This window comes from Leuciscus leuciscus (genome assembly GCF_965113295.1).
Source record: "Leuciscus leuciscus genome assembly, chromosome: 2".
NCBI classification, from domain to species: Eukaryota; Metazoa; Chordata; class Actinopteri; order Cypriniformes; family Leuciscidae; genus Leuciscus; species Leuciscus leuciscus.
The window spans coordinates 43,892,790-43,919,332 of NC_138726.1; the positions used below are offsets into that span (position 1 = coordinate 43,892,790).

At 36.7% G+C, this 26,543-nt stretch overlaps 1 protein-coding gene and 1 long non-coding RNA gene across 5 annotated transcripts; one reads left to right on the forward strand and one right to left on the reverse strand.

Moving 5' to 3' along the window:
* The first annotated feature begins 5,874 nt into the window (after positions 1-5,874).
* gal3st4 (galactose-3-O-sulfotransferase 4) lies at positions 5,875-26,505 on the forward strand. 2 transcript variants are annotated; one of them, XM_082150884.1, is made up of 4 exons: positions 5,875-6,177; positions 20,051-20,161; positions 20,969-21,278; positions 21,709-26,505. In XM_082150884.1, the coding sequence occupies exons 2-4, from the start codon at positions 20,055-20,057 to the stop codon at positions 22,696-22,698; spliced, it is 1,407 nt and encodes a 468-aa protein (XP_082007010.1). In that variant the 5' UTR covers positions 5,875-6,177; positions 20,051-20,054; the 3' UTR covers positions 22,699-26,505. The 2 variants fall into 2 exon arrangements, with proteins under 2 accessions (XP_082007010.1, XP_082007009.1); XM_082150883.1 differs by lacking the exon at positions 5,875-6,177 and adding an exon at positions 19,081-19,434.
* Positions 9,134-12,344, reverse strand: LOC309493189. Of its 3 annotated transcripts, XR_014203827.1 has the most exons (5): positions 12,095-12,344; positions 11,754-11,793; positions 11,489-11,570; positions 9,859-11,291; positions 9,134-9,404 (listed from the first exon to the last, which is right to left on the reverse strand). It is a non-coding gene; the product is annotated as an uncharacterized lncRNA (long non-coding RNA). The 3 variants fall into 3 exon arrangements; XR_014203829.1 differs by having other exon boundaries at positions 9,136-11,291; XR_014203828.1 differs by lacking the exon at positions 11,754-11,793 and having other exon boundaries at positions 9,135-11,291.
* Positions 26,506-26,543: the final 38 nt, after the last annotated feature.

Genomic DNA, 26,543 nt, shown 5'->3' on the forward strand with positions numbered 1-26,543 from the left:
TGCTCTATAGGGTTTAAGTCTGGAGATTGACTTGGCCAGTCTAAAACCTTCCACTTCTTGCCCCTGATGAACCCCTTTGTTGTTTTGGCACTGTTTTGGGTCATTATCTTGCTGCATGATGAAGGATCGCCCAATCAGTTTGGTTGCATCTTTCTGTAAATTGGCAGACAAAATGTTTCTGTACACTTCTGAGTTCATTTAGCTGCTGCCATCATGTGTTACATCATCAATGAAGATTACTGAGCCCGTCCCAGAAGAAGCCATGCTAGCCCAAGCCATGGCATTACCTCCTCCGTGTTTCACAGATGAGCTTGTGTGTTTGGGGTCATGAGCAGATCTTTTTTTCTCCAAACTTTAGCCTTTCCATCACTTTGGTAAAGGTTAATCTTTGTCTCATCAGTCCATAAAACTTTGCCCCAGAATGTTTGAGGCTTGTCTCTGTACTTTTTGGCAAATTCTAGCCTGGCCTTCTTATTCTTCTTGCTAATGAGAGGTTTGCATCTTATGGTGTAGCCTCTGTACTTTTGTTCATGAAGTCTTCTGCGAACAGTAGATTGTGATACCTTCACTCCTGCCCTCTGGAGGTTGTTGCTGATGTCACTAACAGTTGTTTTAGGGTATCTCTTTACAGCTCTCACAATGTTTCTGTCGTCAACTGCTGATGTTTTCCTTGGTCTACCCATTCGAGGTCTGTTACTTAGTACACCAGTGGTTTCTTTCTTCCTCAGGACATTCCAAATGGTTGTACTGGCTATGGCCAATGTTTGTGCAATGGCTCTGATTGATTTTCTATCTTCTCTCAGCTTCACAGTTGCTTGTTTTTCACCCATAGACAGCTCTCTGGTTTTCATGTTGGTTACACGTCTAATTATAAATGCAGTCTGCAGGCAAAACCAAAATCTGAAACTGAGCGCAGACACTCAGTGCTATTTATTGTTTGAATAATCAATGTAGACACACCAGGGCAACAAAACACACAGGTCTGCCAGTCACATGTTCCAATACTTTTGGTCACATGAGCAATAAACAAGTTGTGTATCAGATCCAGATGTAAATACCTGGAAATAAAAGCTGAAATGTTGATCTCTCGTCTCATATTCATCTTTTGATATCAAACCCAAATGTTTTCAGTCTACAGAAAAAATTAAAGAATTGGCCTCACTGTTCCAATACTTTTGGAGGGGACTGTATATATATAACACCTTGTATACCTGATCTGGCTGTTAACCCAGTGACAAACAAAAAGTGTTAGAATTTTTATTTTATTTTACTTTTTCAAACAGCATCACAGTAGAGATGTGACGGTGATAGCCTAATATTGTCCCACCGGTTAATCGACTTGTGACAATTAAAACCGGTAATATCGGTTTCATCGGGTGTGCACTTCATTTTCACTTAGCGTCAGTTCATCCTTTGCAGGGAGTTTGACATGACATGCGATCGTTTTTTTGTCCGACAATGCAGTCAGGAGAGTTGATTAACGTAGGCAATCTGTCACGACACATTAAAGAAGAGCCACAAAACGGTAGGCCTATTTATTGTTTAATTTTCTTTGACTGACCAAATTTTAAAGTTGAGACTTTGTTTCATATTACCTATTAATTTATTATATACCCCCTAAACCCTCATTCACTAAGTTAGGCCTATTCCCTACGTTAGTCCACTAATACTCTTCACTTGAAGGAGTGAATGAGAAGGAGTGAGTGAAAACGAGTGAGCGAGTTTGGACAGCCGTTGAGCGTAGGCGCTGTAGCCTACACTCGTTTTTATGGTTTGTTCAAGCCCGAGAGAGAACTCGATAGTGCGCGCGTCTTTTCCGTGTGTGTGTGTGTGTGTGTGTGTGTGTGTGTGTGTTATGGCAGGACTTTACAGCGCGGTCTCTAGTCTTGTCGCGTTTGAATGGTTTAAAAGCATTCACATTAATAAGAGCGTGATCATACAACGCTAGTCAAAACTGAAAAAAACGGATACTGCGTAATTGCGTTAAATATTTTTATCCCATAATATTCGTCCCATAATGTGAGAAAATGGTGCAATTAAAACAGCCTCTAGATGTCACTATTTACTAGTCACACAGCCACCTCATATGTTTAAAATAAGATAGTTGCCCCCTACTGGATTATCACCCATCTCCCTTGACTGTTACCTAGATAATATCTCTATAAAACATATTTATTTGTCTATTAAACATATAAAGACTTCAGATGCAAAAGCCTCTAAGTCCGTCTAAAGTTTTTGTTTAATATTAACATTTTTATCAGGCTCCTATGTGTAGGTTTCTACTTAAGTACCGGCATTTCTGAGGGGGCTGAGGCTGGAATTTAGTGAGTGTGATGTGAAAGTATTTGATGAACGTATAGCCTACTATGTGCGGAGACGGAGAGCATTCACTCAATATTATTATCTCATTTTTGACAGAAGTGGCTTTTAGAGGCTTTTGCATCGGAGGTCTTCATATTTAGCGTTAGTTTAGGTGGGGGAAAACGCCCCCTTTAAGGACTGTGTAATTTTTCTAATCAAATTTTTTTGTCTAGAATAGTTATATTTTTCGTGACAGTGACATTTATAAACCAAGAATGAAAAATGTCCAAAGTTTTCATGTTATTATACTTTTTAACAAACATGTAATTTGTACCAAGCATGTGTTTTGCCACAGGTGGGGTAAAATGTCCCCTCTCTGACAAAGCAATTTGCTTTATACATTTACAGCAAAATCAGAGTACAAGTAAGCTAGTTTTAGCTTAAAATTTAAAAGACAAGCCAAAATAACAGTAGATAAATATGAATATTTAATAATGAACCATGCTGAAAATCAGCCTATTTGAAAAATATTGTTAGCTGATGCAAACTGGCTAGCTAGCTAGCAGATGCTTGAGGTAATTAGAAAAATATAAGTCCAAAAATGTTTTCAACCACCTAGTTAGATTACATTTAATGTAAACAATGGATGTGATGTTTAGAACATTGTTACAGTAATTATGATAGTGAGAAGCGACTACCCCAGTTTTACCCCACAGACTACCCTTATGAAAAAGTATGGCCTAGCCTAGGCCTACTTCAAGTTCATTTTATTAAGTAGGCTATACTTTATGTAGTAAGTATACTAATATCAATGTGTACTTGTAGTAAACTTGTAAGTGTACTATTTCAATACTGCTTGGGACTAAATTGGCCCACTTTTAGTATATAAAAGTAAACGTTTAAGTGTGTAACAGTAGTAAACTTTAAGTACACAACTAGGTTTCTCATTTGTAATGTATCTGTACTACAAATTAACTTATAAGTATACTAATAGTTTACTATTTTAATAGAAGTAGTAAATTTTTTAGTTTATGAAAGCACACACTGAAGTGTACTCTCAGTAAACTACTAGATAACCCGATGTGATTGGTGCAGCTCAGATCGAGGGGCATATTTAATGAGCATCATTACTCGACACCAGAGTAACTCGCTGAGCAAATTCAACTTGTGCTCTCGCAAGAACTCTGGATTACCAGGGTAGGGGAAAAGTAGAAGTAAACACTATCCTATACACTACCAGTGGACTAGCCTACACAAAAATTCAGATACGCAGAATTAGAATCATATCTGTTCTATATCAATATTCTAATCAATATTTTCAAACAATGTAAGTTTCATAAGACTGTATATGAAAAACTATGTAAAAAAAAGTATATTTAATAGGCTACTCGATAGTTAACACAACCACAAGCCAAGTGTACTTAGTTTGAATTAGAGCCTACTTTTAAGTATATCTCAATCAAAACATTGAGTACAAGTACAGGCCAAATATACTTGGACTTTTCTCTCAGTATAAGTAAAGTACACATAAGTGTAATTTTAAGTATATTTCTGAGAAGCACATAAAGTATATTTCTGAGAAGTATATAAAATGTAGACTGAAAGTATACTTTCTTATTTTTAGTTTAAAAGAAGTATACTAATAGAACACTTGAATCAACTTCTTTTTCGTAAGGGTAGGTTTGAAAAAACAAATCGTCAAGGGGGCGTTTCCCCCCACTCTTCCCTAAAGTGTGATTTAAGCAGGTTTTGGATTCCAGTAGGCATTGGAGTTTGAAAGTGAACCGACAGTATTCAGGTGGACGCATATTTAAGTGATGTTGTAGACCTATAGCTGGATGTCAATCATTAATCTGATGCCGCATTAATATAGGCTATATATATATTCCCCAAAAAACTTTTTTTTACTGGAAATTAAATAAATAGGCTAAATAATAATAATAATCATAAAATCTGGAAACCATGTAATGAAATATGATGTAGGACTATAGGCCTACAAGAAAAGATTTGACAGTAGCCTACTCTCAATGCTACGTTTTACATTCCTGAAAATTAAAAAAGGATCCATATGTTCAAGACGTGAGTCACAATTGCGAGAATGGAAAACAGGCGTTTTTTCTTGTCATCGTCAATCATCACAAAATGACAATATAATTTTAGATGAAATGAGTTAGGGTTCCAGCTGTTTCTCCAGACATGTGGTTCATTAGGTCCACCGGTGTTTGGGCACGTCCTTGACAGAGTGATCTGCACCCACTCTTGTTCATCATGCATCCAGGTGGCAACTGACCGTTTCAACAAGACAAAACAGGACTGGGATGGCCAACATTTATCTTCTAACTGGCCCCTTTGTTGACAGAACAATGTTGCTAAGTTTTGCTTATAAAGACTTTCATATTTTTGTCTTTAAGCTTGTGAGGCCCACATACTCAAAACATTGGCCAAGCATTATTCATATCCAAATTACTGAAAAGACTGGGTTTCAGTGACCAGGCTCAGTATGATTTCAAACGGTGAAAACTGTGAGCCTTGTGATCCCCAGATTCCCCTTGAGGTTCATTATTCAGTATCAGCTGGCGGAGCAAGAGCTCAGAGATGAATGGGGCTTTTGTTTGGCTTTGGATGTATGTGAGCGAAACAGATGGGGGTCGCATAGTTTGGGTGTACAGTGACACATAAAACCTTGGAGTTGTCAGTTCTTCAGTGTCATAAGCAACAGATTCCACATTTATTGACTTTAAAAAGTATGGCAAAAAGAAACACTAGGCATATGTAAGGCCTTTTGATACCAATTTACATGACTTTAGAATGAATTCAAAGAAAACAGAATATTTGAACATTTAAAAAAAATTATTTGTCACATAAAAGGTCGATTTAAAATGAACTAGTGAGGGTAAAATGTGATTAAGCTTTATGGAGATATTGACAAGATACATACACTTACTAACTTAACTCTCTTAACCTAAAATAATAGCTACGTAATGCATGAATTTTAACTTGAAATTTTACACAAATTTATAATTGAATTTTAGGTCTTTAATAATTTTTTTATTATTTTAAACGTTTAATTATAAACTTACATTTTGGTCACATCCTTATTTATATTTAAAGGCCCACATATAGATACAGACATACACTCTTAAAATTATATTTTTGCAAGAACCATTTTTGGTTCCCCAAATAACCTTTCAGTGAACAGTTAAAAGACATTAACTTAAGTCAGTTAACTTAAGACAGTTAACATTCTTAGTGTGAATAACATTTTAAAAATCTAAAGAACCTTTTGTACAGTAAAAAAAAAAAAAAAAAGTGGAATGGAAAGGTTCCATGGATGTTAAAGGATCTGTCATTAAAGAACATTTATTTTCATAAGTATTGACACGGAAGATTTCATTATGGACTCAATTAATGAATAAATGATTGTTCTAACACAACTGTCACTTTTATTTCTGCAGTGTTGCAACAAAAGCACTGAAATGTAGTATGGTATTAAGATGTTGCAGCAGACAGGATAAAGTTACACTCTCCCTACGGAGTGAAGAGAGCGCGCCGCGCGTGCACACACAGAGAGCAGACAGACGGGGATACAGTAATGGATGGGGGTTGGGACAGATGGATTGTCTTAGCAGGCAGACGCGAGGAACTTCTTAAACGCGTTTAATATAGTTTGAAGGACAGTCAACTATCTCAGCGTGGTGAGCTGTTTATCAACACAAAACTTTGTTGCATTTGGTGCCAGTTGGTGGATAACGGAAGACTCGCGTAGGCTTGATTCACAGGGAATGCTGGAGTGCCGCGCGAACTAACATTTCTCTGCTCTTGGAGTAAAGGAACAGCCACAAATTTGCACTGACGCTTCTTTGAGACACAATTTGGGTAAGTAGACCTGGTAATATATAGGCTAGCCTACAAACAAATACTAGCCTAATGACAGTCTAAGGGTGCATTTCCAACTTCAGCGTCGTCCAGTTTCTTATATTAAAATATCTGAATCTGACCGCACCTACTGATACTGATAATTATTTTCTGGAAACCATTTGCCCTGCGATTAAGTTTTACACTTTATTCTCTCTTCTGTATAGGCAGGCTACTTTTTAGTCACTTTTATACTTTATTTAGGCCAATTCTACTTTTGTCCTAAATACGTGTCGGGTCAACATCTAATGACATATCCACCCTAAAGCGCTTTTCTGTTGCTATAGTCATCCCGGGTAAATAAGTAGATTATTCGGCTATGGGGTCGATTAGTGAAGGTAAGCTTGTTTAGCAGCTGCTAATTTCTTGAAGGGTTTCTTTGGTCTCATGTGGATGGCCTGTGGAACAAGGTTGGACTGTTGTCCACTCTCCAATTTTCCACACACATGCAACTTTCTGCAAATGACCAACTGTTGTCTTGTTCTGAAGTTTCACTAAGGGATAACCTTTCTCACACACAGCGTAAAGGGATAGTGAATCCTCCAAAAGTGCTGTCATTACTCATTCACTCTCATGTTTTTCTAAACCTGACAGATTGACTTTCTTGGTTTTTGGAATAATATCCTGGTCACCTTTTCATTATAAAAATGAATTATGACTGAAGCTATCAAGCTCTGAAATGATGAAAACAACAACAACAACAACAACAACAAAAAACACCTTATATCATAAAAGTGACCCAAGTGTCTTATTTGCGATATATAAAAATAACCGGCCAAAATGAAAATGATCTAGCTCTCATTGGCAAATTGAGAGAAGCATCACTGTAAAATCAGATTAGTTCAGCTTACTCAAAAAAAGCATGCAAACCGATTGCACTTTAAAAACTAAGTAACGTGAAATAGGAATAGTATGTAGTACTAACAAGTGTATGTCTAGTAGTGTACACTTACAAGAGAGTTCCAGTAACTTAAAACTAATTTGTATAGTATACTTGATCATTTACTTTAGATGTACTCATTTATGCTAGTTGTGTTAACTCTGATGTTTTCTGCATACAACTTGGAATTACTGAGTTTACTTTACTTCAAAAGCAATCCAGTTTACTTGTTAAAACCATGCAAACCGATTGCACTTAAAATAGCAAGTAAGCTTTACTCCAATAACTTAAGTGCTATCAATCATCTATTATATATCATTGAGAATACTTTCACAATTTTACAAAGATAACATTTACAACTGGACAAATACATTTAAGGCAATGATACAGTTCAAAGGTAAATTTATTGCATTTGTTTTCTAAACAACTGACACAGGGGTGGTCCACACAAGTTTGCATTGGGGTATACAATTTATGTAAATAGTCACTTTAGGTTTTAAAAAAACAACAACAAAAAAAAACAAAAAACATTAACACTTTATAATAAGGTTTATTAGTTAACATTAGGTAGTGTATTAACTAACATGAACTAACCATGATAAATACATTTGTTACAGTATTTATTAATCTTTGTTAATGTTAGTTAATAAAAATACAGCTATTCATTGTTCATGTTAGTTTACAGTGCATTAACTAATGTTAACAAATACAACCTTTGATTTTAATAACGTATTATTTGTAAATGTATATAAAATCTGAATAAAAATAAATATATTAGAGACCATACCCTGACTCTAACAGATTCTCAACAAACAGCTTTAACAATTCAATACATAACAATGACTCACTTTAATCAATAACACTTCGGAGACCAAACTTGGTATATAGAAGTGCAAAAAAAGTGGCTACATTCATTAACGATGGAATAGTATTTCATCATTTAATGGAATAGTATTTCATCGTTTAAGCCTAAACGATGAAAAAGCAATGTCTCTGACACACATGTACATTAGAAATGAATACGCTGACAGATTCTTAAAGGGTTAGTTCACCCAAAAATTTTAATTCTGTCAGTAATTACTCACCCTCATGTTGTTCCAACCCCGTAAGACTTTCGTTCATCTTAGGAACACAAATGAAGATATTTTTGATGCAATCTGAGAGGTTTCTGTCCCTCCATAGACTGCAATGTCATTGCAACTTCCAAGGCCCAGAAAGGTAGTAAAGACATAGTTAAAATAGTCCATGTGACTACAGTACTTCAACCTTAATGTTATGAAGCAACAAGAATACTTTTTGTGCGCAAAAAACCCCCCAAATAACGACATTATTCAACAATCTCTTCTCTTCCACGCCATTCTCCTACGCTGTAAACGTAGTGTAAACGCCCAGTGCTTCTGGGTTCTACGTCAGATTGAGGCTTATTATTGGCTGACGCTGGTCATGTGTGATGCTGGCCAATAATAAGCCTATGTTCTGACATAGAACCCAGAAGCACTGGGATGTTTACTCTACGTCAACAGCGTAGGAGAATGACGTGGAAGAGAAGAGATTGTTGAATAATGTTGTTATTTGGGGGGTTTTTTGCGCACAAAAAGTATTATCGTCGCTTCATAATATTAAGGTTGAAGTACTGTATACTTCACATGGACTATTGTAACGATGTTTTTTTCTGGGCCTTGAAAGTTGCAATGACGTTGCGGTCATTGGGGGGTAGAAAGCTCTCAGATTTCATCAAAAATATCTTTATTTGTGTTTTGAAGATGAACGAAGGTCTTACGGGTTTTGAACGACATGAAGGTGAGTAATTACTGACAGAATTTTCATTTTTGGGTGAACTAACCCTTTAACTTGCTCATGAACTAATGGGCTGACAATTTTAAACAAGTGGCTTAGTTTCCCTTTTATTTTTCTATCAACTAATCTAATTCCACTGTCATAAACAAATGTAATCTAATGCCAAACATCATCAATCTTGCACATTTGATTACTCAACAGGAGATTGTTCAGAGATTGCAGTTTTGGTGAGTTTGTTCTGTCTCAAAGCAAGCATCAATTTCTGAATGAAGTTAAAAGTATTTTTCCTGTCTTTTGGGTAATCCAAATTTAAAGCATAAGACAGACCAAAATAGATGCAAATTGCCTGAGGCAGGTTCTGCAGATTATCCATTACAATACCTCTCTCAACCATGATGGCAGTAGACACTGGGCAAAGGTAGAGTTTATTTAGAGAGGGAAGTTGTTCTTCATCAATGACAGTCAGCACCCCAACAGATAGTTGTGCCCAGGCTTCATCAACATCACATACCTGAATGAAACCAAACAATAAAAATATTACAACAGAGAAAAGTGAAAAGGCATGATTTATCAATTATAAATTAAAATTGTATAATTTAAAAATGATTTATAGTGAATGGCTGTATATTTTAATGATGGATAGATGCACTTTTATCATGGATGGATGCATTTTGATGGACTTAAAAAAATATACGGCCATTCACTGCCATTATAAAGCTTGGATGAGACAGGACATTTTCTAATATAACTCTGATTGTATTCGTTTGAAAGAAGAATGTTATATACACCTAGGATTACTTGAGGGTGAGTAAATCATGGGATAATTTTAACTTTTGGGTGAACTATCCCTTTAAGTATGCAAGGTATTGAATTAAAACTACAGTAAAAATAATTTTGTTAAAGGGTTACTTCACCCAAAGATATAAATTCTGTCATTAATTACTCACCCACATGTCATTCCATACCTTTGAGACTTTTGTTCATCTTCAGAACACAGATGAAGATATTTATTATGAACTCTGAGAGCTTTCGGCCCCTCCATAGGCAGCCTAGGCATCTAGCACTTTAAAGCCTTAGAAAGGTAAGAAAGACAAAGTAATCCATGCAAATTTAATGGTATAATCTTAATTTTATGACGCAATGCGAGTACATTGTTTGTGCAAAAAAACAATATTCCACTTTATTTACAAAATAACTGACCTGCAATGCATGTTCACGAGGACATCACAAAGTATGTGTGTTTTGCTCATGCATGAGCAGCCAGTTGTTGTTCTTTGAACAATTCGATAAGATTTAGTAAAACATTTTTGGTTTAGTTTTTTTTACAAAAAGCACTCATGTTGCTTCATGAAATGAGGTTAAATCACTGGAGTCAGATGAGCTACTTTAATGATTTATTTCATTGCTGCCTATTGAGGAACAGAAAGGACTCGGATATCATTAAAAGTATCTTAATTTTTTGTTCTGAAGATCCAAAAAGATCTGAAGATCAAAAAAGTGTCATTACCATTATGCCTTTATGTGGAGAAGTGACTATTAAAGGATTAGTTCACTTTCAAAAAAAAAATTCCTGATAATATACTCACCCCCATGTCATTCAAGATGTCCATGTCTTTCTTTCCTCAGTCGAAAAGAAATTAAGGTTTTTGAGGAAAACATTCCAGTATTTTCTCCATATAATGGACTTCAATGGCAACCAACTTTTCAAATGTTCAAAGAAGGTTCAAATCTCAGTCTGAATGCAGCTTCAAAGCCTCAACACGATCCCAATCGAGAAATAAGGGTCTTATCCAGCGAAACAATCGGCCATTTTCACACACAAAAAAACAATGATATACTTTTTAACCACAAATGCTCGTCGTGTACCATCTCTGAGATTTGCCACGCATTGCGTCATCACGTTGGAAAGGTAACGCGTCAAGTTATTTGTCTGTGTACTCCGGTTCAAAAAGGTAGGGAAGGGCGAACATCTTTGTTTTAATTTATTATTTATTTATTATTATTCTTTTCGACTGAAGAAAGAAAGACATGGACATCTTGGATGACATGGGGGTGGGTAAATTATCAGGAACTGTTTTTTTGAAAGTGAACTAATCCTTTAAGATTACAGTCCACAGTTAAAGAGTTTATCAACAAAACCCCACAACACTTTAGACAACAGCTAGATAGATTGTAAGCAAAACCATGATCAACTCAAAATAATAATAAAAAAAATTAAGGCTGCAGTAAACTCACCCCTGTATTAATTTGCTGCATAAGCTTATCTAATTTCTCTCCAATGCTTCTTGAAGACTTGAAGATTGTGACAAAGCGTGGTGTGTAGCGATCCACAGCACCATAAAAGTTACTCTGCAGTCTGCAGATCTGTGGGGACTATCCTGTTAAACTCTGCAAACACCTACAACACAGGCAAAAAAAAGAAAAAAAAGGCATGGGACAGTGTGGAAATCTTTCAATGAACAATTATTTTAGATTTTTCTGATCTTTATAAAAATTATCTTCCAATGCATGGTTAGGCCAATAGGCCAATTCTAAAGCCAAACCTAAACAGAATGTGGTTTCTCATGGTGGAAAAGGGTATGAATAAGTACTTACTTGTCTCTCTGTAAAAAGAGCTGGCCACTGCTCCATCTGCATCCACAATTTCACGTCTTCGCATTGAGAAGGTCTGGTCCATCTTTGATGCAGTGATAAAGCAGTTGAGTTCGAGTAAAAAATAAATAAATAAATCACTTTTACAGTGCTTGCATTACAATCTGAATTTACTCAATTTAAAAAATAATAGTTTAATGCTGTTGTGAAATCACAAATACTGTCAAAAAGCATCAAATACTTCATCTCTGCATAAGCTGCAGGTTACCTTTAACTGTAGACGTGCACCATTTCACCAGATTTGGAACCTTAATATTTATAAACCAATGCCAACAGAGGAGAATGCATCAGTGAAAATGGTAAAATAGAAAACCATAATTCTTACATTTGGGACAAATAAATCGCTTTTCAGGCATTCCAGGAACTGTTATGGTACCTGATAGTTTTATGCAAAAAAAACAAAACAAAAAACAGGCCAAACCATATTCTTCAAGCTCTAATTATCTCAATTATTTGGTAACGTTGGACATTAAGGAAATCAGTAAAAATTAGCGACAGACAGTAAAAAACAAAAACATTCACACAAAAGTCGCATGCTTGATTACTCACCTTATTATTATTCCAAAAACGTAGCGAAGCTCCAGATAAAAATGTAGGTAGTCTGTCAAAGTCTTTCCACATCTGCAAAATGGGCGCCGAAAATGAAATACGCACAGAATCTATTGCGCATGCTCTCACAAATGCCGCTTCTTCTTCTTTGTTTTTTCTGCACATTAGGCATGCTTTAATTCACTGCTGCCTCTCACTGGTTTAGTAACGTCATTGCATCCTTTGTTGCTACTTGCTTATTTCAAGTAAGCGTCACCAGAGAATGTCTAATAGGAAGAGAATTGGCACTCTCTGGTTACTTCCGGTTTCTGGACTGGCTGCAGTAACACGTCTCTGTCCATGCGGGGGCGCTCGCAGGCGAGTGCAGAATGAATGGAGGTCTATGATGCTAAACCATCAAAATCCACTTTTCTCAGGATATAATTTTTTGTCTAGTAATTTGAATGTTGTATTCGAAAGGAGATGCAAAGAAATTACACATTGCTGGGTGTTAGATTTTTTAGAGTCACTTATTTGCTTTAAAAAGTCTTTTAAAATGTCAATGACGTCATACACATCGTACGACCAGAGATACTGCTTGACGGCAATCCTTCAGTCACTTTGGTGCTTTCGCGCTCTGCACTTTCTTTTCTCTCGAGGCATCGACAACACAGCTGACACAGGGAAATACACGTGCTAGAAGAGTTTTTGTTTTGTTTGTTTCTGGTCCCGCTTCGGATGCCACGATGCCATCAAGCGGTATCTCTGGTCGTAATCAGTCCTTCACTGACCAATCAGCGTTCATTAGCAGAATGCTAGCGTGTTATGGGCAACAACAACTCAACCTGTAAGAAATCGAAAGGACATAAGTACTCGTTCATTCAATTTTCGACCTATAACCCATGTTGAACTTGCAAAACCTACAATAAAATCTGAGATTTCTTAACGTGAAAGAGACAAATTTAGCCGTCTAGCCCCATAGACTCCCATTCAGTCTGCACTCGCCCGCGATCACCTCCAGTGGAATTCTAATGGAACTGCAACCAAGATCGATACAATGGGGCTAATAGGAAGTGCCAAGGCTCTCCGTAGACGGGCTCTGGCGTCACTCAAACGATTGAGTAACTTGTTATTTTCACCCTGCAATTGACTGTAACTCAACAAAACCTAGTAAGTAGTATGTATTTTATATTACTGAGTAAAGTTCACTAAGTATATGTGAGTCAGGAAAGCTATTGGATTGTACAGTGATGTTGAGTTATTTTGAGTTTAATCTTTTTGCTGCATTGGTTTTTATAGTTCACAAAACTGGTCGGAATGGTTTGTTCCTGAATTGGATGGATCTGTGAAAAGAAGCAGCAATTAAAGACTGCTGTATCTTATGGTTTTTGATGTTATCTGTATTGTAAAATGTATTGTTCTAGTCCAGGATTCTGGATTGAAAGAGGTGCACCAAATATTTCCCAGATGAACTGAAATTATCATTTGGATGATTATGTTTCACTGTTTTATCACTGGTTCAATATTACCTGTGTTTTGTTTCTTGAACAGAAAACATGGACGGACACTTTTCAGGAACCATCAGTTTTAATTTATGCCTTTAAGCATGTATGTAAAGAACTACTGGTACCTCAAGTTTACATAGTCAGTAAGCCAGCCTGTAGAACACTTAAAAATGGGTTGCACCTCTGTTCTGATTGGATCCTACAGCAAGGAAAAAGTGCTATATGCAACTAACTGTATAATCATGTATAAGACAGCAAAATAAATACATGTATCAAGTTTTAAAAGGGAAGAGAAAACGCTTCACTTACCTTTTGTTGTTGACGTCAAAAGCTGTGCATCAGTAGCCAATTTAGGTTAATGCCAACATGGTCATGCCCTCATCCTCAAAAAGCCATGAACAAAACAAAACAAAAGCTAAAATGACCCAGACTAAATTAAATATGGGTTCACTTTCAGCTAGGATCAAATGTTTTGTGCAGTGAAATATTTGATGCAGAGAGAATTAAACCATTAAAGTTAAGAGGCATTTAGAAACCAAACACTCAAACTGTAAGATATCTGAACACATTAAAACAAATAATCAAAAAGTAAATTAAAAAACAATAATTATGCATAAATTCCAACTATGCATTTCATGTAAATTTTTGTTACATTTTGTTACGTTTGCCCAATACATATGAGTCATTGTTTTTGACTTGTAAATCTGGGTCCTGAAACAAAACCATGCATTTTTGCATTTAAAGGTTTCAACTAGAGCCATAAAGATATGAAAGCTATTCATCACCATATACAGTCGCCTTCATATATTACCTTTATGCACATAATTCAAGCTACAGTCAGCTTATCATCAGATTCTAACCTACTACTATCCAAACTATGCAGTGGGATAGCAAAGGGGAAGTGACTATGTGTGAAGTGTCAACAGTCAGAACCATGCTTGGTTTACAAATGTTCCATTCAGACAGTTGATAATCATATGTGAGATAAAGGTTCTTTATTGACATTGATTGTTCAATAAACAACCTTTAACATACATTGAATCTTTTGATTGAATAAATGGTACTTTATAGTGGAAAAGTTTCTTATTAAAATGTTTTTTGCACAAAGAAAAAAAAGTTATTTTAAGAACTGCTTGCTGTAAACTTATTTGGGTAACCTGTGGCTTCTATGGTTCTATGGCATTGCTGTGAAACTTTTGTATCAATACTGTTCCGTAGCAACTTACTACAAGGCACTGTTCCAGCAATTAGCGTACTGTAAGCTGCTTTAGAAAAAGCTGCTAAAGCTGCTAAATGGCAACAAATTGCATTAAGTCATCCACAAATCCAATTGTGCATCCAATATTTTTACACAAAGATGTCCAGTTTACATTTACTTACAACAAAATGGATTAAGAACATTAATATCGCCAATGAGGTAAAAACAAACAAAAATAAACAACACGAGATAAAATCCAGGAAACCAGATGCAGGAAATCTAAACCTGACGTCTACCTTATTGAAATTCATACTGTGAAATTGCATCCTTGAAAATTTCGTATGAACCATTTGCTTGTGTATAGGCTACACTTGGCTTGAGGGTGAGTAAATCGTGGGCTAATTTTCATTTTAACTTTAAAGGTGAAATTCGCCTTAGGCAAAGAGCTGTTGTGAATCAGGTAATACAGGTGCTCGACTAATGAGCATTTCACCTTTACCGTTGTGGGGATACAATAAAATAATGTGTAAAAAACAAAAACACTGATGTTGTAAGTAATGTGCATGCTGTGACATAGGGCTGCACAATATATCGAAATTATCGAAATATCGCAAATGTATATATTGTGATATCGCAACGGCTTGCAATAACTGGGGTCATGAACAAAAGAGAAAATCACTCACTGCTCTTAGATAACTTTTGTAGCTTTAATAAGAATCAGTATATATTTAATTCATACAGTGAAAACTAAGCAGTGTTTTATTTTTACGTTTGATTATTCAGTTTCTTTTGTTAAATAGACCTAATGTAGGCCTACCTGAAACCCTAAACCCCGTGGTTTACACTGATGTTAAAATAACACTTCTTATGCTACAGTAAAACACTGCTGTTCACTTTCAGAAGTTGTAGGGATGTTTTCTTGTCACAAAAAGAATGTGAAACAAGTATAGCTCATACAATTTTAAATATGTTTTAAAGATAATTTGTTTATTTTACACACTTTAAGCATTATTGAGTATTGCATTATTTAATGAGATATCACATATCACATTTTTCTTCAATATTGTGCAGCCCTACTGTGACAAAACAGAATCCTTTACCTCAACAAAATCCGATCACAAGCGGTCACAGGAGACATACAAGGTGTAAATGGCCATCCGTCTCAACTGACCACTTGTGATCAGGGCCTCAAAAATAACAGTTTGGAAGCTTTTGGAGCTTCTTACTTGGATATGCTTCCAGGATTATTGAGTGAGTGTTAATTGGTTCTATTTTGAGCTATTTGTCATCCCGAGAATCCCTGAAGCAGTTTTATTAGATTTCATCCAGTGAGCGGGTGTTAGTTAATTACATCTTTAGAGGACATGCCAGTGTTTTCTGCACTGCTATTCAGCATCTCTTTGTTGCATTGTCCTCACTCTAGGCAACACTGAACACAGTGCAACACTGCAATCTATGATGTCCGTTTCTCTTTCTTATAATCAACTGCAAGCTTACAGTTTTCCCTTTTACAACAGGCAAATGGTGCATACGAAATTTTCAACAAGGACTCATTTCACTGAATTTCAATAAGGTAGACGTCAGGTTTAGATTTCCTGCATCTGGTTTCCTGGATTTTACATATTTTTCCTTTTTTTTTTTTTTTTTGACCTCATTGGCGATATTAATGTTCTTAATCCATGAGTAACCCACTTCTAGTCAATAACCTTGAATTTGGTTATATGTCGTTTTTGCCAAAATAACTTGCGATATGTATGATATTCCATCATGTAAGCAAAGTCAACAGTGATTAAAAGGTGTTTGGTTTCATTTCTTTGTATATAATACATGTGTTTTTTTGAAAAATTACTTTTCCATTAAAAAAATATGTTTTATATCAGTGGTTCCCAAACTCTGGTACGTGACAGAGGGGGAACGCGAACAACATGCTGAGTAAAAATGGGAAAATGGATTTAAATACGTGACATCCAATCAATTAGGCTACCTCATCTTTTTTGGTCAAAACTGACTGCATCCACACAAGCAGCGTGCATATGATGTAGATATGGTTGCGTGCATTAGCAAATCGTGCTACATTACTGCCATTCTCGACATGTACCTTTGTAAAAGTGGGGATTTAGCACTTACTAGCATGAAGAACAAATATAAACACAGAGAGTGCATAGAGATCAATTTAAGACAAATCTGCGATTCAAAAATAATACCCTGTGTGAGTTCTTGTTTTTAATGTTGATCATATATTAGCCTATATGAGCAAGAATGCATTTTTTCCCCAGAATAGTGACATTGATTTCATACAACAGTTCAACAAACAAAAAGGTAATTTTAAGTGACGTACATTTTAAACAGTATTGTCAATATTGTTTGGTCTATTTTGCAACGAAATAATAGTTCCAATGAAAGCAACAGCAGAACTGTTTCAATGACCCATTCATAAATACAGCCACTTGCTTCGTAACTGAATGAATGAATGAATGACTCGAAGACTCACTCATTAAGACTTAGACTAAGCGACTAAGTGACATTTTTTATGCCATTGGAATTGCATTCAATGTAAATGCTCTGAGCAGCATTAAACAGTGGAAAGATGACTTTTGTTGATACTGATTTCATTTGATTGAAAATTATTGATTTAGTTTAATTCATTGCTTTATTTACCATATTAATAATTAAATGAATGACATTTTCAGAATTTGACAAAACATGACTTAGCCTACATTTAATTGGGTTAGAAAAACCTTGCCTTTGTAAACCTTGGTAAAAAATGCACCTAAAACATGGGAACCACTGTTCTATATAATACAAATGTATGTATGAATAAAATTTGGCCATTCTACATTCACCATGTTGTCACTGTCATGTGACTTGCATCAGTGGCCGCCTTCAATGGGTGCTTCTCAATCAGAAGGCACAGAATCCTAGTTAGGGTGCATGTCTCGGTTGCCACGTCATCAAACTCCGTCAAATGTCTCAATTGAGAGGATCCTTTAAAGACCGCCTTCGTTTTATGTCCTACAAGTGTTTTGAAGGATACATCAAGAGTATCCTTTGAGTCCCCCAATCACCCCCAATCCTTTGCACACATTCCAATTCACAAAAAAAAGCATTGAGCTCGGCATTGAGCTTGTCCAATTTCACTACATAATGCAAGACAAAAAATTATTTTGTAGTTAAAGGTATTATGTTTTCTTTTGTTTTGTTGTAAATTAATCACATAATGTTAAACCATGCGTAATGTAAACCACTTGGAGACCACAGATTGTTGTCATTACCTGTGCTGCACTAATTTGAATAGTATTTTCGCGTCATGACCGTTCATAATTCAGTCAGCCCTGGGCCCATATGCAAATAATTTTTAACGGGCCCCATCGGTTGAAATTGCATTCTGGGCTCCACATCATGCTGCGTATAATCCAATCTGCCCAGGCCCATATGCATGTGCATTCCCTGCATACCCAGACGCTATGCCACTGGATGTAGACATGCACACTTACTAGACCGTCCCATTCTAGCATTCAATGCTGAGGAGGACTCTAGCCTACAAGCCTCCGCAGGACTAGGAAGGACACAGCCTCACTAGGAACCACCCTTCTGTTTGAGAAGCACCCTACGGCATTCACAAATCTACTCCAGTGGCATCATGATAGTAACGTGACATTGAATGCACACTTCCGAATCTCAGTGGAAGAATTAGGTGATTTGGTACTTTTCGCCTACTGTTCTATGAATGTAGGCGATAATATATATCGCATTAACATTAAAGTAATAATGTTTTTCACATAGGCTACCTACCTGCATGGAAGTAGGCATATTCACAAGTCTAGACTTGGCAAAAGGTCAGGTCTTGATGTGTTTAAAACTAGCTACTTTACATGCAAAGTTAATTTTTTCAAAATAATAGTTTATCTAACACAGGGATGGGCAAAGCTGTCCTGCTCCAAACCTAGTCAAACACATCTGAACAGGCTTATCAATGTCTTTACGGTTACTAAGGCTATACAGGTGAATTTATTTTTATTTATTTATTTTTTTAATCAGGGTTGGGGCTAAACTCTGCAGGACAGGGGCACTCCAGGACCTATGTTGCCCATCGCTGATCTAATACCTATGCAACAAAATAAAAAAAAACATTCCACGTGTGCCTCTAATGCTCTAAAAATGTAATAAAACATCGGAGAGTACCGTATTCGTGGCTATCTTAATAACGATGGATGTGCCGTTTACTTATGTGCTCCACTTGCAATAATGTCCGCGCTTATCGTTCCAGCAAATCTGGATTTGTGCTTATAAGCAAAGACTAAAGAACAGGTCTGACGTCAGACCTCGACTCGCATAGCAGCAGAGCAGACCGGTCCCTAAACACCGCCCACACTCTCCCAAAACACAAAGCAGTCCCTTTTCTCTGTCTTAACCTATCGAGGAACTAAAGCGAAGCGCATGCATGCACGTCAGGCAAACGGGAAATTGAACGCACTTGACGGCAATCGTGCAGGCGCTCTGTTGTCGGACCATATACGCACGGATGGAGCACTTGCATTACACAGACGTCGTCGGGCGGATTTGAAAGGCATCGGCCGAGATGCACCGAGGCTATTGTCAAGCGCCGATCTATAGTGATACCGGCCGGGTTTTATTATGGCTTTCAGACGGTCAGCTCGGTAAGTGCATCAGGCTTAGACTGTTAGGCGCAATCTGTGATTTATGACAGAGGCAGTCTGTCTTTGTCCAAATGAATTCTGCAACATCCTTTTAAACAAGATGAGGCAAGCGTATGGAAAAAGGCCAATTTTCGCATCTATTCTCTCCCGCAGCCTGTTTAATCCCCTCTACACCCGTTTTCATGCAAACATAATATAGTTTGCAATGAAGCATTGGACAAAAGTGTGTTCTCTTTGATCTAATCCTGAGTGGGAGAGAGTCTAGCATGCAGATAGCGACATAAGGCATGGACAAGAGTTTTAAAAAGCAGTCTTTAAGCTTTTTGTATGTGTTAACTATATGTGGATTCGACCTGACAACAGATACACCTGCCTGTTTGTCTCCGTTTTTTTCTGTCATATTGAATGACTCCTCACTTCTTCTCTGGTATAATGTCTCTTTTGTGTTTCAAATCACGGCTTGTCCTTTCTAACTCATTCCATTCTTCGCGTAGTCACGTTCTTCCCTTTTATTGTACCTTTTTTATCATTTGATTCTCTATTATTGAACATTTCACTCTCCTTCTGCGCTGCACAATATAACAGTCGAGGCTAACAGTTCTCCTCTTGGTCACAGGAGAATGCGGTGGCTGGGATGTTATCGGCTGGGGCCCATATGGAAAGCACTCCTGGTATTTGTTGTCATCGCTTTTGCTGGGCAACTTCTGGGAGTCATCTTCAATAAGAGGTAAGAAAATGTTCCCATTTCTATTTTCATTCCTTCTCAAATATTTATTCTTGTTTACTGTACTCTATATACAGCATTTGCTTAAATACATAGTATTGTCATTTAACACTCAGTGTTAAGAAACAATGTTGCTTAAATGTTTCTGGATTATTTACTGCAGCAAAATAACTTACATCAAGTCATCTGTGACATGTTGCTAAAGGCTCTTCTGAGAAGGAAATGAATTTCCTTGTTTACCCCCCTCCCCCCCAAAAAAGAGAGAAAATGCTGTCATCAGTTGCTTATTCTCATGTCGTTTCAAACCTCCATTACTTTTTTTCTTCTGTTGAACATAAAAGAAGACATTTTATAAAGTCATACAGGTTCAAATGACATGAAGGTAAACAATGACAAACTTTTTATTTTTCATCAAATGCTATTTAGCCAGTCAAGAGTATTGTGTAATTATTCTTCTGTATGGTATCTTATTATGTAATTTATTCTACTAATATGTAATGTGCCTTTTGGTACAAATAAGTGATTATGCATTCCACATTCTCAGAGTATCTCTCAATTCATTATTTGTGGCTAAACTATTCTCACCCTTTCTCTTTGAAGCGTTATTCTCTACTTTCTTAATCACTTTATCTCAATTATCTCTCTTGTGTAATTATCTGTAACCTGACAGGCCTTTCTGCCTTGTTTAATTTATTTTCCCCATTTCACTGTTCATCCTGTAATTTTTCTTAGTATATTGAGTAGAACGGGAGATTCATTTTCGTTCTTGTTATAATTTTTATGTCATAATTTGTTCTTTCTTTCCATTAGCTGGATGCAGCCAGAGAGGCCTCACTCCCTCTACTCTTTTCCCTCTGACAATTCCCAAGGGGACTCTCTGGGGTCTTGTCAGCCCCACATACACATAATGTTCCTGAAGACTCACAAGACTGCAAGCAGCACCGTTCTCAATTTGCTCTATCGCTTTGGAGAGGAGCGGGGCCTTAAATTTGCCCTGCCCGTGGGGTACCAATTTGGCTACCCACTGCCCTTTATCGCCCAGAGGGTGAAAGGATACAGAGGCCCTCATGTGGCAGAATTTGACATTATGGGAAATCACATGCGTTTCAACAAACCAGAGGTACAGCACATGGTAGCTGGCATTTTCTCTGACAGATCTGTTGCAATCACACTCTGTTCATACATATTTAATCAAATTAATTAGGCGTCAAAGCAATGAAACCAATTTGATTCCTTAGTATTAATATTGTTTTTCTGGCCAAAAATTGTTTGGGCATCAAAGACCTTTCTTTCTGACACTGTTTTCATTAATAATAAATACCACATAATCATGCGAATCCTTTTGATTGATGCTAGCAGATGTTAGATACTAATTAACTAGCTATTGCAGATTCAAACTACTTTTATAGCATGTTTATTTTCTTCTGGGCATTCTGATAAGGAAAAACTGTAGAAATATCCTTTTCTATAACCATTTATTTTTGAGATCAGTTACATGATTGAAAATAATCCTATTTGGAATGTTATTCTCTTTTTCACTTTTGTTACAGGTTCAGAAGGTCATGCCAGCTGACACCTTCTATTTCTCCATCCTTCGAGAACCTTTGGCGCTAGCTGAATCCTCCTATGCCTACTATAAAAACGTTGCCCCTGCCTTCAGGCGTGCCAAAGGACTGGGAGACTTTGCAGACAACCCCTATAAGTACTACGACCCCAGACTCCGAAATAACCATTATGCCCGCAACCTGATGTGGTTTGACTTTGGTCTGGATCATACCTCTAACTTCAGCCTAGCGCTGGTCAAGCGCGGTGTGGCAGCAGTGCGTCGGAACTTCAAGCTCATCCTTCTCTCAGAGTATTTTGACCAATCTATGGTGCTGCTGCGCCACGCTCTGTGCTGGCCACTAGATGCTGTGGTTTCTTTTAGCCTAAACGCCAGGCAGCAAGTGCCCAGTGGAAGGTCAGGATGGGTGGTCAAGGCAGCTCCAGCCCCTTTGGCTTTAACAGACAAGCAAAAATCAAAATTACGTGAGTGGAATGCGCTGGACTGGCACCTTTACCAAGCTTTCAATCTCACTTTTTGGCAGGAAGTAGAGCGCTTTGGGCGTAGTCGGTTGGAAACTGAGGTGGCCTTGCTTAGGACCAAAAGGGAGATTCTCACTCGCATTTGCTTACGTGACGGCGGCCGTCCCATAGAAGCCAGTCGTATCCGAGACAAGACCATCCGCCCTTTCCAGAGTGGATTAGTGAAGATCTTGGGTTATGAGTTGCAGTCGGGACTGGACAACGCCACGTGGGAAGCTTGCCTACGCATGATCAGGCCTGAAATTCAGTACAAAGACTTGCTGGATCTTCGGCAATTCCCGCGAACCCAGCAACCCCCAGTCGCTGGAGGGCTTCCAATAAGGAGGGAGTTCTCAAAACTCAGGACTGAAGACCATGGGGGAAAGAGGTTTATGGAGAAGGATTGGGATGGGACCATTCTGTTTCGGAATCAATCATTAGATCATCAGGTTGATTCAAAAGTAAGATTTAGATAGTGAGCTAGTTGCACCTTTTTTGCCTCAAGGTCAGTAGTTCTGACACATTTTGGCTCCACAGGCCTCTGTGCTGCACTACTAGAGGAGAAAGGGATATCCAAGACATACAACACACCACTTTTTCATCGACTCTTCCTCCTCATCTTACCCTTCTACACTCTATTTTATACAACAGTAAGTGTTGGAGTGAAGAGGTACATTGCAGTGGCTGGAGTGATATAATGGTACAAACATGCCAGATGGTGGCTAAGTGCATAAGCTCACTGTTGGTGAGTTTGATATTAAGAATAAGTGAGAATGCTGCTTCCCTGTCCATGCCGAGCCATGGAATGGTACAAAAACGTTCAAAAGTTTGGGTTAGTATGACTTTAAAAAAAAAAAGAAATTAATACTTTATTCAACTGGGATGCATTAAATTGATCAGAAGTGACATTAAAGGGGTGGTTGATTATGATTTCACTTTTCTAACTTTAGTTAGTGTGTAATGTTGCTGTTTGAGCATAAACAACATCTGCAAAGTTACAATGTTCAAAGTTCAAAGCAAAGGAAGATATTTGCTTTTAAAGAAATCGTTTTTTACGGACTACAACAAAAGGCTGGTAGGGACTTCCTGAGATTCCTCCGGGATTAGTAACATCACTAACCCAAAATTTACATAAACCCCGCCCCCAGGAACACGCAGTCCATGTTGAGAAGAGGAAGAGTTGTTGTAGTACAGCACATTTGTGAGTCTGCTCAAGCTATCACATCCGTCTTTTCACATGCAATATAGTACGTAACACAAATGCAATAGCATGTCACTCTGTAGGCATCTTACAACAGTTCCCCCACAAGCGATTTTATAGATTATCATGACAGAATATGCTAATCAAAGACTTGAAGATAGTTAACTCCACATCAGCAACATAAATTCATCAACTAACCATTCAGAAACGTCCTGTTGCATTCTACATCATGTCACTTCTTCTTGAGTATCTCCATCATTCTTCCGACTGAGAACAGTTTCTGACATTTTAGTGCTTGTCTGTGTGAGTAATCGGAGCTGCTAACACACACAAGCTCTTGAAGCGCTGCCCTCTGTGCCGGGAGCAGCAGCTCATTTGCATTTAAAGGGACACACAACTACACGTTTTTGCTCACCTTCAAAAAGGGACAATTTTAACATGCTGTAAAAAAATATTTTGAGATAAAACTTCACATAAACACTCTTGGGGACATCAGAGACTTATTTTACATCTTGTGAAAAGGGGCATTATATCACCCCTTTAAAGCCATTTATAATGTTACAAAAGATTTCTATTTCAAGTAAATGCGGTTCCTTTTTGAACTTTGTATTCATCAAAGAATCCTGAAAATGTATCTCGTTTTCCACAAAAATATTTGTTAAAATATATAACATTGATAGTAATAAGCTTATTTATTGGAGCTTTCTTGAGCTCCAAATCAGCATATTAGAATGATTTCTGAAGGATCATGTGACACTGAAGACTGGAGTAATGATGCTGAAATAGAAAACAGAAAATTGTGAGAATATTTTACAATATTACTGTTTTTACTGTATTTTTGATTAAATAAATGGTGAGCATAAGAGACTTATTTAAAAAAAACAAAAAAAAACAACATCCCAAGCTTTTGAAAATGAACATCCAGTATTGCTACCAAAAAAAGGCTTTTGCATCCATTGAAATAACAATTCGATATGGGAAATGAAAAAAAATATGGATATCCATTTGCTGTATGAAGAAATTCCACAAAAGTGGATTCACAGTCCCTTCATTGTCTGGCACACATTAGAGTGGCTTGAATTTAATTTTATATCCATTTATATGGGTATTTTTTCAACAGGAATCCTGACAGTGTTTTTTAATTGAATATATTGCAAACTTTTGTTTTATATGCCTCACATTCAGTTTTAAAATCTGGGAACTGAGAGAAGACACAAAAGCAGGCTTGCAATAGTTCGATTCCGTGAAACATTATAAGCTATCATGAGTCCCATGGGTCTGGGAGAACAAAATCTCCAGTTTTTAACACTGTGAAATAATTATGACCATTCATATAGGGCAAAATGGGCTGTAGATTTGTATTTATCAACCTCATTGATTGGCTAATGCACTTCCTGTAACAGTCTGTTTACCTCTTGATGTTTGCTAGAGTTTGATATTTTCTGCAGTTTTATTTTGAGGTTTTGAGTAAAAAAAATAAATAAAAAAAAATGATGGTGAATGTTTTATTAGCATGATAAATGCTGTAATTTCTGAGGCCTGTCATAGACACTTTAATGACCAGAAAATACTCCTCCTGAAATTCCAAAACTCAATGGTTATTTTGCCTTACTATTAGTACCTTTGTGAAGCAGTGCTTTAATATCAAAGCTTGCTGTATTTATTATGCTTTTGTATAAATTTCTCTGTGTATCTACTGCATTTATACTCTCAAACTTAAATGTTTTTTCTCTTATTGTGAGTGCTGAGAAAACGTAGTGTAGAAATTTGACTGGAATGCACTGTGCAAATTGCCCCATGTATGAACAGCCAGCTTTATGCAAATTTCAATGCACAGAGCAAGACGATATCTTACATTACAAATTAATTTATTTCCTCTGTTCTAATTAAGACGTTATTGAAATGAAGAAAACACTAGGTATGCTCACTGTCATGTGCCTATTCATGTGTCATTTATTGTATATAGTTAGGATTTATATGCATGGCATAAACTACGGCATATTTGAATACCCCATTTTAATACCCCATTCCATTTTAGTCTGAATTGAACTATTGCCAGTTAATTAATTGTTTTTATCGCTGAACTTTCCGGCCTGAGTAGCTTCTGTGTTTGCAGATCACATGCAGTTATTGATGGAGCTAAATTCCAAAACAATTGATGCATTAAGATGCATTAAACTTACTGTATTTTACAAAAAAAGACTTGATTTGAAAGTGTTCAAGACATAATGATTCATTTTGATAATACCCCTTTCTCTTTAGAAACTTTGATGTTGGCTAATTTAATGCTTCTGCCATTAAAAAGAAAAGATTAATGCTACTGCTGTAAAACATTTGGAAGAAATTCACCCTAAACTGAATTTAAGCATTGATTTCCTGTTCAGCTTGAGATGTATAATAACTTTTACATTCATTCACCTCATTTTAATGAATACTCTGTAATGAGACTGTAATAAGTCTGGCAATATTGTGCTGTAATACCTGCGTCTCATACAAATCAGTAGGTTCTGTGTCCTCATGACTCTTTAGGTAGATTATCTGTGGTACTGCAATTTAAAGATAAACCAAAGAGGTACTGATGTTTCTGTGCTTGGAATCTTGATTTGGCACACAGTTTTTCATTGCATTCATTGACTAGAAAATTCATTCAGAAGGTGTGCAAAGGGGCAAATACTGCCCACATTCTGCATCTTTGCAGATTTGATGCAACTGACATCAACTATCATCTCATAAGGGAATAAAAAGACACGGGCAGAAAGTTAATTAAAAAGTGTGCTTTCCAAATGAGAAAAAATGCTACACTGCTCTCACAACACAATCTATAAATCAGTATATGTCATTCAGTTTCATTTGAGCAGGAAAAATAAACTCATTATTGTCTGTTCTGCACTTTTGAGGCCATAATGCGATTCACATGATGTTTCTGGTTGGGTTTCTCTTTGAGATTTTTCAAACCTGTTTACCATATTTATTATTTTTTGTTACTTGAATAAATGGGGAAACCTCTGTAAATATTTGATTGTGATTAACCTGATTTGGGTTACTTGTATGTAGTAAAATAAAACAGCTTAAACTTTTATAACTTTTGTGATGAATTTGTTTCAGATATGTTTTCTAATA

What these genes read in the sequence shown, in the direction of transcription:
- gal3st4 (XM_082150883.1), top strand. Translation starts at nt 19,412, where the DNA reads ATGGCTTTCAGACGGTCAGCTCG. An exon ending in GGAGTCATCTTCAATAAGAG is followed by an intron (nt 20,162 to 20,968) that starts GTAAGAAAATGT and finishes TCTTTCCATTAG; the next exon opens with CTGGATGCAGCCAGAGAGGC. An exon ending in TGCGTTTCAACAAACCAGAG is followed by an intron (nt 21,279 to 21,708) that starts GTACAGCACATG and finishes CTTTTGTTACAG; the next exon opens with GTTCAGAAGGTCATGCCAGC.